Source organism: Chlorocebus sabaeus, chromosome 22, assembly GCF_047675955.1.
Source record: "Chlorocebus sabaeus isolate Y175 chromosome 22, mChlSab1.0.hap1, whole genome shotgun sequence".
Classification (NCBI taxonomy): domain Eukaryota; kingdom Metazoa; phylum Chordata; class Mammalia; order Primates; family Cercopithecidae; genus Chlorocebus; species Chlorocebus sabaeus.
The window spans coordinates 49,841,952-49,854,405 of NC_132925.1; the positions used below are offsets into that span (position 1 = coordinate 49,841,952).

Genomic DNA, 12,454 nt, shown 5'->3' on the forward strand with positions numbered 1-12,454 from the left:
ATAGATTCAAAAGGCTGTATACAGTATAATTACATTTACATGACATTCTGGAAAATGCAAAACTATATCTACAAAGAACAGATTAGTGGTTTTCAGGGATTAAGGGTGAGGGAAGGGTTTGACTACAAAGGAACAGCATAAGGGAATTTCTTTCTCTTGGTTGGGGGTTGATGGAATTGTCCTGCATCTTCACTGTGGTGTACGTATGTATAGTGAAAAACAGAGTATATATAGGGTTTGGTACTGTTCACAGTTTCAGGCATCCACTGTGGGTCTTGGAAAGTATCCCAAGGATAAGAAGGACTGCTGTATTTAAAACTGTCAGTGAACAATGGAGGGTGCTCAGCCTCTATAGTCATCAGGGAAATGCAAATAAAAAACTATTTCATCACTAAGACAACACATTTCATTATTACAGAATGGCTATATTAAAATGATTGACCATACCAAGCACTGGTGAAGATGTGGAGCAACTGAACTCTCAGAAACACTGCTGGTGGGAGCAGAACGTAAAACCACCATGGCGGAAAACGGACAGTCTGTACTAGAAGCTGAACATACACATACTCAGTGACAGCAATTTCACTGAGTATGCCAATCAATAGTGGCACAGTTTGCTATTACCAAAACAACCAAATATTCATTAACATAGAATGCATACTTTCTGGTGTATTTACAATCGATTATTATAAAGTAATGAAAAAGAAGAAACTATTGCTATACATAACATGCACACATCTCACAATCATAATGTTGAGACAAAGACGCCAGACACCAAAGACAACACACCAAAGAGATCTATTTTAATCAGGTTTTAGAAAACAATAAAAACTAATCTCTGGTGTTAGCAATCTGCCACCTGGGAAGGAACGCGAGACTGGTCATTTGGATGGGATAAAAAGGGGCTTCTAAGGAGCTGGTAATGCTCTATTTCTTGACTTGGTGGTTATAGGATATGTTTACTTCGTGATATTAATTGAGCTACACACTTAGGATTTGCTCATTTTTCTGTATGCATTTTACATTTTTTAAAAAGTTAAAACATGAAAAATATTTTAATACTTTTTTAAAGTTAAAAAGAGATAAATCCCAAGCTGGGTGCACTGGCTCACGCCTATAATCCCAGCACTTTGGGAGCCCAGATGGGTGGATCACATGAGGTCAGGAGTTCGAGACCAGCCTTGCCAACATGGCAAAACCCTGTCTCTACTAAAAACACAAAAATTAGGCAGGCGTGGTGGCGCATGCCTGTTGTCCCAGCACTAAGGAAGCTGAGGCAGGAGAACCCAGGAGACAGAGGTTGCGGTGAGCTGAGATCATGCCACTACACTCCAGCCTGGGTGACAGAGCGAGAATCTGTCTGAAAAAAAAAAAAAAAAAAAAAAAGATAAATCTGATGACGTCACTTCCTTATGGAATAGCCTTCCATAACACTATCAAGACTACATGACCAAACTCCTGCCTACATCTTGGTCCTTAATTCTCATCGTTATCCCCTTCTTCACCACACTCCAGCCTCACTAGCCTTCTTACTCTCTCATGCATACCAACCTCACTCCTGTCTCAGTGTCTTTGGACTTGCTGGGCCCTTGGCCTGGTGTTCCTTCCCCATATCTGTTCCTGGCCACCTGTTTATCATCCTTTGCATCTGGGTTTCAATATAATCTCCGAACTGTCTTCCCTCACCCTCTACCACAGTCCATCCCACCGCACTTTCCAGCCACTCTCTATCCCAGATGCCAGGCAACATCTTCTATAGAGAGCCAGATAGTGAATACCTGAGGCTTTTCAGGCCTGACCTCAGTGTGTCCACTGTCACGAGGAAGCGGCTGTAGATGATATGTGAATGAGTGGGTGTAGCCATGTTCCCAGAAAACCTTATTTATGGATACCGACGTTTAAATTTTTATATCATTTCCCCTGTCATGAAATCTTTTGATTTTTTTTTCTCCTTCAAGCACTTAAAAATATAAAAACCATTCTTAGCTCACCCACAAAAATTGGTAACTGGGCCAAATTTGGTCCATAGCCAATCCCTGCCCTAACCCCTTACTCCGATTCTTTCCTTCCTAGTCCTTATCGCTGCCTAAAATTATTTCATTTGTTCATGTGTTTATCTCCTCGCTTTACTTGCTCTTGGTATTTAAGCTCCAAAAGAGAGGGGCCCCACCTGTTGGGTTCACTATCCTGTGCCCACTGCCCATCACAACACCCGATGCTGTGGAAGACGTGAAGGACCAAGCCAACCTGGAGGTGACCTTGGCTTTGGTGTGGATTTTGGTGGTCTTCTTCCAAACTGGGCTCACAGAAGCAGACTCAGGCTCATCCTTCAAAGTCTCTGCAATTGAGGATTCCAGTTGGCCTGACGGAGATCGTAAAAGATTTTCTCCTGAGTATAAATTTAGCTTGGGGAGCCGCTCGGGATGAGTTCCAGATTTCATCTTGAACCGAACAAATTCTGCCTCTTCCTTTTTGGTGGGATATTCAATGGTAAACAGACCTGTTAAAAAGACACTGCTGTCATTTTCCCTTCATGGCCAGGACTCCTCTGTCCCTGGTCCCACACTGGAAACATCTAAGTGCACCTTGGCTCACCCCCATCTCCTCCCCTCCGCTCTCAATGATTCTCCGGCACCTCCCCTCTGCTGTCCAGTACAGTGCTCCTGTCCCAGCACACTCATCAGTGACACTGCCAAATGTTGGGTTGTAAGAATGTAAGAATGAATAGGTCTCCTTTCGTACTCATTCTTCAAGACACCTAGCTTCAATCTCACTCTCCCCACCCATGCTGGGGCCTGTTCCATTCAGCCTGTGTGTGTCCTCCCCAGCACCGAATGTAAAGGCTAACTACACAATACATTCCTGGGCCATGCTGTTTCTTCCTCGAGAGTGTTGTTCCCTGTGTCTCCAGCTTTAAGTCAATTCTATCTACTTTCTTGGTTATATTGTATTTATTTATATCCGTGTCTTGCTTTCCCTACTAGACTGGAAAACTTCTAAGGCCAGGTACCTCTCATCTCTTCACTCACCAGCATTTCTCAAATGTAGGTGCTGAGCATGCAGAGGCACCCCAAGACAGAATTCCTAGCCTCCGGAAATTCCGAGTGGGGGAGCAGGATGGGGGACATAGTCACAATGCTAAGTAGTAAGATGTATAATTAGAACATGTACAAAGTGCTGTGGGATCCTTTCTTTCATGTGGTTGGAAAAAAAAGAAAAAATAAATAATTAAGTGCTATGGGAGCCCAAAGGAGGTGTGACCCATTCTGCTAGGGAAGTCAAGGAAGGCTTCCCAGAGAAGGGGCGATCGAAGTCTCTGGGGACAAGGAGAAACTCCCCAGAGAGGCAGTGGAGGAAGCACAGCCCCTCCATGCCCAGCCAGGGGGTGGCACAGAATAGGGGTCAATGTATCCTTGTTCCCAGGGCCATCAGCAGTCCGTAGAGGGGCTCAGAGGTGGAAGGGTCCTGAGGCCCCCCACACTGGCCTTGGGGGATCTCTGTGGGCCTAACAGGGACAGCCTAGAGAGGTGACTGCATTTTTCTCTTCTGAGATCCACAAACAGAAGGGAGGAGCAGGGGCTCCAAATGGATGATGGGTGATATGTGAGACGGAGCTAAAGGTGAATGTAGATGTGGGGTGGGGACCAAGAGGGACACAGCCAGCCACTGAGAAACCCAGGAAAATAAGACAATCTCATGGAGATGTACAAGACACTCCGGGAGAGAGCTCAGAAATGCAAGTGGGCCCACGTCACTATTCCTAGCTGTGTGGCCTTAAGTCACCTGAGCCCAATGATCCCACCTGAAATGGGGAAATATCTCTGCCATGCCTACTTCCCTGAAGACTCAGACTGAAGATGGAATGGGCGGTAAAGTAAAGGTCTGTCCCTTGAGATGACCTGCTGGAATCTCAGGACTGCGGAAGCCAGCAGATAGGCCTTCGCCCACCTTTCAGCCTCCTTACCTGCGGCCAGCAAGACAGAGTTAATGAACTGAGTTACTGTCTTCTGAAACCGCTTCTTGATCTCAGCCAGGGCTCGGTTCATCTTGTGCACCTTGTCGTCCATGTTGCTGATTCTGCGGTTCAGCTGCAGAGAGGCAAAGGAGGGGGCAGGTGTCACCCGCCCCTCGAGGAGCCAGCTGCCTAGCCCAGGATAACTAACACTTGCTCTGGTTCAGAGGATGTGCTATTGCCCGCCCCCAACCCCTACCTGCAACACACCTCTCTCCCTCTCAGCCCAGTGAGTTCCTGCACACAGGCCCAGGCCCGACTCATGGCCTCTCCTTGGAGGGTTTTCCCTGATTCGACTGGGAAGAACTGCTTCTTGCCTTGGACTCTCATCATGCTCAATGCAGCTTGAAGACGGAAGTTAGCACTTTGCCAAGTGATAGCTGTGTTTGAGCCTGTCTTCCCACTAGACTGCAAGCTTCTGGAGGGAAGGGACCGAGTCTTGGTCTCCTGTGTGTCTGAGTGCTTGTCACGCAGGCGCTCAGTAAATGCTATTGCATTCATGAGTAAGTGGACGATAAAGCCCTCTGCAGAGCTTTCTCTGCCGGCCTCCCTCTGCAATGGATGCTGCGGTGCATCCCCCAGGAGCCCCTTCATCCCTCCAGCTGTCAAAACAGTGGCTGCTGACAGTGCCCAGCTGAGAGCCTGCCTCTGGCCAAGGTTACAGAGGCTGACTGGTCATTGCAGGCCACAAAGGCCCAGGCCTCTTACTTTCATTTGGGATTACGCTGAAGGATCATTCTGGCTCCAGGGCTCCCCACGGGATTGCTGAGGACTCTGCCATGGCTGCCCTCTCTCTCTGCCTTCCTTCAGACCCTCAAAGGGGCTGTTCCCAAGAGCAGTCCCCAGTAAACTCCTGCATACTTGGCTCCATTTCACAGTCTTGGTCAACATCTGCTTCGGCTTTCTATAATGCAGCACTGTTTTCAGAATCTGCCTCAGTGTATTGGTCTGTTTATCCCTATGTTACATTTCCTTAAGACAGTTATGCTCTTTGAATTACTGCGTCATTTTAAATAACCTCTCAGTCTTCTACTACACTTAGGTTGGGTTTTCCAGGAGATTCAACCTAAGACCTGCTCTGAACAGCTGGGGCATGTCAGTGGCACTGCAAAATCAGGCCCAGATTCCAGAGGTAGTTATATTCGGTCTTTCTCTCTAGGAAGCCTTCCGATTTCCTCAGCCAACAGCAACTGCTCCCTCTGCTGAACTTCCACACGTGTCCCTTCCTGTCCTTTCTGCCCTGGGTCCTGTTCATTTTTTTTTTTTTCACTTCCTTTGTCCCTAAACTCATTTAGCTCCTTGAGAGGAAGATCTATCATCTCTACATCTCCCACGTAACACAGAGAAGGTAGGAAAAAGCATTTCTCCTGTGGAATTTAAGCCTCAAGTGGCAAGAGTGGGGTGAGCAGTATCAGATTTCCTGATGAACAACAAAGTCAGCCCATGAGTTCTTTATGCTGCAGGCAGGAAATCTATGAAGGATGTCCCCAACAAATGGCAAAGCCTCAACCATTCTTCTGATTCTTGGCCCCAGTTGCTGCTTCTGCACTCATCTTATTTATTTATTTATTTGAAATTTATACCCAGCCTCTTTCCAAAAAGGACCTGAGGTGGTGGCACACTGGGCTAATAAAGCATTTAAACAGAGGCTGTTGTCTCGCTTCCTAAGTGCTGCCTTGATGGAAATATTTAGTGAGGAGCCAGGCCTCAGGGCTGTAAAAGCTGGGACCGCTATTCTGCCTGTCTCTCTGATGGGTGGCTCTTTCCAGGGCAATGGGTGTCTGGGGAAGACATTTAACAAGCTTCTCAGTGACAGGGACTTCGAGGGAGGAGGCTGCTCCCGGCCCCACCTCCAGCCTTACAGGGCGACCATGGTTTTGCTAACGAGTGATCACCGACCCCAAATAAATACCCACAGATGGAACTGAATGGACTGTAAAAGTAGGGGTGTGTTAAAGCAGGGTGGGCCCTTATGCATCACCACACAGATGAGAAAACTGAGACCCAGACAGGGAAGGGACTGGCCCAAGGCCTTATGGCCTCTTCCTAGCCGAGGCCTTCTGCCAGCCCCAACACTCAGCACATTTTCTTGGAAGCTCCCTGCAGCTCTCACGGTCCAAGAATCCAAGATAAGCTAATTTTCTAAGCCTCAGGATTTCATGTAAAATATCCTGAGATGCTTAACCATGTGGTTAAGGGCAACATTTGGAAATCCCATTACCCACAAGAAAACATATTTACTCATTGTTTCTGTTTATCTTGTTAGAAAGTTGTCATACATAATACACATGCTTGCACTCTCAAAAGAGGTTATGATCAGAATTATTTTTTTGGCAAGTCAATCTTGGTCAACATCTGCTTCAGCTTTCTATAATGCAGCACTGTTTTCAGAATCTGTCTCAGTGTATTGGTCTGTTTGTCCCTATGTTACATTTCCTTAAGACAATTATGCCTTTGAATTACTGTGTCATTTTAAATAACCTCCCAGTCTTCTACTGCACTGTCAAACCATGCCTTGATAAGCTTCCCTTAATAGAGACTCTACTTTCTAGCTCAGCATGCTCCACTAGAAATATAATGTGAGCTACACGTGTAGTTGAAAACGGTCCTAGTAGCCACATTAAAAACATTTTTAAAAGGGAAAATTAATTCTAATTATCTATTGATTTAAATCAGTATATCAAAAATAAGGTTATATCAACATATCATCAAAATAGTCAATTATTGAGAAATTTTACATTCTCAATTCACACTAAATCTTTTTTCTTTCTTTCTTTCTTTCTTTTTTTTTTAGAGATGGAGTCTCACTCTGTTGCCCAGGCTGGAGTGCAGTGGCTCGATCTCCACTCACTGCAAGCTCCGCCTCCCGGGTTCACGCCATTCTTCTGCCTCAACCTCTCCAGTGGCTGGGACTACAGGTGCCCGCCATCACACCTGGCTAATTTTTTGTATTTTTAGTAGAGACAGGGTTTCACCGTATTAGCCAGGATGGTCTCCATCTGCTGACCTCGTGATCCATCCACCTTGGCCTCCCAAAGTGCTGGGATTACAGGCGTGAGCCACCGTGCCTGGCCAGCACTAAGTCTTTGAAATGCAGTGTGCGTTTCCATGAAGAGCCCATCTCCATTTGGACTTGTCACATTTCAAGGGCTCAATCGCCATGTGTGACTCATGGCTACAATATTGGACAGCACAGCTCTAGACTTCTAATTCCATCTTGAGGAGGTTGCTTTAAGGTAAGAAAATAAGACTTGAATTCCTAGGGGCTTTTCTAGGCCTAAGGGGCTTGTTGGGTACACAGACTGAGAGTGATTTCTCTCAGCTGCTCATGGGGGTCTTGAATTGCTTATATCTTGGTTCTCAGCTGCATTCCAAATTTCAGAGATAATCAGACAAGAGGTTGCCAGAAAAATGAAGCATTGCTGCAATTTTATGAGAATAAATAATTTTCTAATATCCATTGCCTTTGATAAGAAAAGTAGATTCACACTTTTAAAATGCAATCTAAAAAGGTTTCCAAGAAACATAGATAGGTGACTTTGTACCCAGTGCATACTTAATCACTTAACAATAACTTTTTCTGGCCAGGCACGGTGGCTCACGCCTGTAATCCCAGCACTTTGGGAAGCTGAGGTGGGTGGATCATTTGAGGTCAGGAGTTTGAGACCAGCCTGGCCAACATGGTGAAACCCTGTCTCTACTAAAAATACAAAAATGAGCTGGCGTGGTGGTGCGCACCTGTAATCCCGGCTGCTCGGGAGCCTGAGGGCATGAGGATTGCTTGAACCTGGGAGGCAGAGGCTGCAGTGAGCCAAGATTGCACCACTGCACTCTAGCCTGGGTGACAGACAAGGCTTGGTCTCAATTAAATAACAATAGAATAGAATAGAATAGAATAGAATAGAATAGAATAGAATAGAATAGAACCGATGGCCTTTCATGGTGAGAGTGTGGAACCAAATTGACAGGGCAGATGCATCAATAAGCAAGATCGTTCATCTCAGCCCAAATGGACTCAAATTCTTGCCGGTAGTTTGCTCTTTGAAGTAACCAATGCATGCCGGATTCACAGGTACCTGCGTTTCTCCAGTGCTTCCTCTTCTCCTTTCCTACCAGATTCCACACGACCCTCTGGCACACAAGAGTCAAGCTAGATGATAATTGGTGCCCATGCTTTTGCCCCTTCCAATATATTGAGAGTATTTCAGAGTTTAGAGGGAATGAGACTTCTTTATTTCTACATCTCCAGCAGCCAACTTGGCCTGCTGCAGGTGATAATAAATGTTTACTGAATTTGTTAATGGATTAATGAAGGTGAAATGCTGCTGGAATGAAAATGTAGTGGGGGGAAAAAAGCAGATGCAATGTTTTCCTCCAGGAGTAACAAAGGAGACCCTTAACAAATGCCCACACCCTATGTCCTTATTGGATATTGGGTTGGTTGCCCTTGCTGGGCTCTGCCAGCTTTGAGCATCTGTCAGCTTGTGGCATACAGTGGCAAGTGCCCACACAGCTTAAGAGCTTCTTGCTCGGGATGATCATACAATCTATCATCCAAACCAGGACACTTTTGAGGGGGACACACAGTGCCGTTTACAATTGCTCCAGGTGTGTAATTGCTCCGGTATAAACTGGGACTGGCTCTAGTCAAATTGAGAAGTGTGGTCACCCTGCTTTTGCTTCTAGGAGCCTTCCCTTAGTGGGCAGAGTGCCCTGTGGGGAGCTCAAATAGTCTGCTCTACCCACCTGAGCTTTGGTTACCCCCATCTTGTGTTGACGTCAAGTGTTCTCTTTCGGGATATATACTCAGGGTATAGGGACTATGTCCTCTTAATCCTCTCCACCTCTCTCCCTGATGTTGCCTTGACCTCACCAGATACACAGTAGGATCCATGATGACCCACTGAATGGAAGAATTGGACTCCCAGTCACCACAGTATTCTCATCCACCCAAAAAATATTTGGTAAAGACTTAATTTGAAGTAGTCCTCATGCTGGGGACCCTGGGACAACAGACATCAGAGGGAATCACAGGGAATTTTCAATTTGTGGGGCAGATAGACTTGAAAATAAAGGAGTCTAGAATGGAGGTTGTCACTGCCAGCGGGGCTGAGCAGAGGGAGAGACTAACTCTACTTGGGATGGGAAGAGGGTCGTAGAGAAGGTCATCAACATGCACTGGTAGTTATTCTACTCAGCATCATTTCTTCTTCTGGTAACAGCACTTTGATTTTCCTTTAGGGAAACTCTTCTGCCTTATCCTTTGCCCAGGTGGTTCATTTGAGAGTAATCTTACACCTTGGCCCCAGGATGGACATGAGCCTCAAGCTTGGCCAATGGGAGCAATACATACGCCTGGCCACAGGAAATGTTTCACATATGGGCAGTTAATAGAGCCAATGAGTGTTGATGCTGGCATTTCTACTGGAGTGTGTAGGAAAGAAAAGTCCTTCTTCTTCCAGGGGCACTAAAGCTGGTATAATAATAGCCCAGAGATGTTCATGGTCATCTTGTCATCAACAGGAAAAAAACTCCTCGAGAAGGAAGCCAACAAAGAGGAAAGCAGAGCCAAGAGATGGGAAGATCTGGTGGAATCATTTCAGGACCTGGATCCAGCCATGCCTGAAAGTGCATATTGACAGACTTCTCAGTTTATTGAGCCACTAATTTTTTTTTCATGCTTAAGCTAGTCCACACTGGATTCTGTCACTTACAACTGGGAGACTCTTAATTGATATAAGAAGTTTCACAGAGAAGGGGATACTAAGAGTAGGCAGTGAATAATGGCAGAGGAAGAGGCAGGGCCTTGCATGGGAGGATGATGGGGAGTAAGGGCAAAAGCCCTGAAATGTGAAAAAGCAACCCACGTTGAGATGCCCAGGGGTCAGGGCGGGGTGCCTGGTCTGCCTTGCCTTACCCGTTTGTCATATGCCATTCCATGAGGACAGTTGTTTGCCGACACAGCAAGTGTTACTGTCTCATTCAGGGAGGTGAAGGTGACCGTGATGGAGTCCTGTCCCAGCACCTTTAGCTTCATTTCCTCATTCACCTGTAGATGAAGAAGCAGTACTCAGAGAATCCCTGCTTCTACGGCCCCAGCCACCCCTTCCTGACCCACCACGAAGCACAAAGCCCCTGTTGGCTTGGGGCAGAAGATTTGTAAGAGCTTTCCAGTTCTTATGTTAGAATTCAGCTTCATGGAGAAGAGAGAACAATTCCAGGCTCCCCTGGGTGACCCACTGAAAAAGTAAATGATGCTTTCTTATTCCTGCTCCTTCCCTTTCCAACTCAAGCATGAAACCCACTGTGACCGGCAGATGAATCAGCTTCAGTTCTGGTAAAGATGAATTGGGAATGCAGCTTGGATCAGAGGGTAACCCTTTATCCCTGAATCAGACAGATGTGTCCACTCAGGCATCAGGTCTGACTATGACTCTTGTCCTACAGCGGTAGGAAGGTGACCACTTGGCAGGAAGCACTGGAAAGCCCTCTGCAGATGGGTGGGAAGATGTCAAATAGGACCCAGAGGGACTGGGCCACATATACTCAGCCCCTTCCCCTAAAGTCAACAAATATGTCATTACTCTTCCCCTGAGGAGGAGCCAAAGATGGGTGGAAAAGGGGCAGCTACTCTTTATCATCACTTCCAAAAGAGTGGGATTTCCTTTAAGCAGTACCAGATTGGAGATTGGGGGGGAATGAGTTACCCTTATAACAACTCACTCCTTACTGAGAGTTCTGTGGTCTACAGGTGAGTCCCAGTTTTGCGTCCTGATAACAAGCCAGTTAGCTTCGCTGAATCTTAACTTCTTCCACATGAAATGACTGAATGGCTATTATCAGGATCAAATGAGATAAAAACGGTGGAAGTGGCTTTGTAAGCCATTAAAGCCTATGCCCAGCATGAGCAGATATTGTCAGGGCAAGGTAGAGCAACTCACATTTAAGGCTGTTGAACAATTTGCATGTGCAGAGCACAATTTATACACAGGGACCCTCCCGGAGAGCCTCAGAGTGTGCAGCCCTACACTGCTGTGCTTCTCTCAGTCTTCAATGTCCCTGACCTACAATATCCTTTTACCTACAAGTACCCTCAGGATGCCTCTGAACCAAAAACAAAACAAAACAAAACCACTCTCTGCTTTGCTCCTTCCATTTCCTTCTACTATTTCAGTTGCTTACCCCGGGGTCTACACTTAACTTCCTTACTTCTGAGTTTCTTCCTCACACCCTGCAGCCTGGAGACTAGTTCCCTCCAGCACCCTGAAAGCACTGAACTGTGACTTGCCAAGTCTTTTGACATCTTCAAACTTGATCACTCTCACTTAAAAGAAACCCTCAGCCGGGCACGGTGGCTCACACCTGTAATCCCAGCACTTTGGGAGGCCGAGGTGGGCAGATCACGAGGTCAGGAAATTGAGACCATCCTGGCTAACACGGTGAAACCCCGTCTCTACTAAAAATACAAAAAAATTAGCCAGGCATGGTGGTGGGCACCTGTAGTCCCAGCTACTCAGGAGGCTGAGGCAGGAGAATGGCGTGAACCCGGGAGGCGGAGCTTGCAGTGAGTGAGCTGAGATCACGCCACTGCACTCCAGCCTGGGCGACAGAGTGAAACTCTGTCTCAAAAAAAAAAAAAAAAAAAAGGGAGAAAGAAAGAAACCTTCCTCTCTCTTATCCTCCTTCTAGAGAGATGTAGTATAGAGCTGTGGTTGGGAGCTCAAGCTTAGCAGTTGAGCAGGGGTCAAATCCCAGCATTGCCATTTACCAGTTAGGCAATTCTAGACACATTGGTTAGCTTCTCTGACCCTGGGGACAATAATAGTAAAAAGTAAGGTAAAAGTAAAAAGTTTTATCCCATGAAATTTTCTCATAGGATGGTTAGTCAATTTCAGCAGATTTCATAGCTTAGCATAGTATCGCTTTTATTTATTATCTTTGCCCCCTGGATGGTTTCTCTTTCTCTCCCCCAAACGCCCAAGTATGGCAGCTCTACAAACCACAGACTTGTCTTCTTGAGAGTTCATTAGCCAGCCCATTACACTTATCCATTATCCCCAATCTCTCGCCCTAGGTCAGGGTCCATGTCACAGTAGCCCAGAGAGATATGGCCACTGAACCAAATCAGTACGTCTAAAATCATTTTGGTCACTGATCCTCTCAGAAACTTCTCTGTTTCCACCCAGACACATAATCCATCATGGAGTCATCTACAATTCTCTCTTCCTTTCATCTATTCCTTACAGGCCATGCCTGTGCACCACTGAGTTCTTTTATTGAAATGACCCCTTTAAAAAATATTGCCACTATTTTTAATGCTGTTGGGTCTAGCTAGTAACTCCACAACTAGTCTCTCCACTAGTCCACCCACTGGTCTCTCTCCAGTCAACCAAAACTGCTAGACTGAGCATTTCAGCCCTCAGCTTAAAAATTAACCAGCTG

The 12,454-nt window shown here is 46.1% G+C and overlaps 1 protein-coding gene across 3 annotated transcripts in view; it reads right to left on the reverse strand.

Annotated features, from left to right (window-relative positions):
* Positions 1-12,454, reverse strand: part of C22H3orf20 (chromosome 22 C3orf20 homolog) — an 82,838-nt gene that overhangs the window by 36,266 nt on the left and 34,118 nt on the right. For all 3 annotated transcript variants that reach the window (XM_007985331.3, XM_073009827.1, XM_073009826.1), the window contains 3 exons: positions 9,930-10,061; positions 3,965-4,088; positions 2,248-2,500 (listed from right to left, as the gene is read on the reverse strand). In XM_007985331.3, coding sequence (XP_007983522.1) covers positions 2,248-2,500; positions 3,965-4,088; positions 9,930-10,061 — 509 coding nt within the window. The remainder of the gene's footprint in view (positions 1-2,247; positions 2,501-3,964; positions 4,089-9,929; positions 10,062-12,454) is intronic.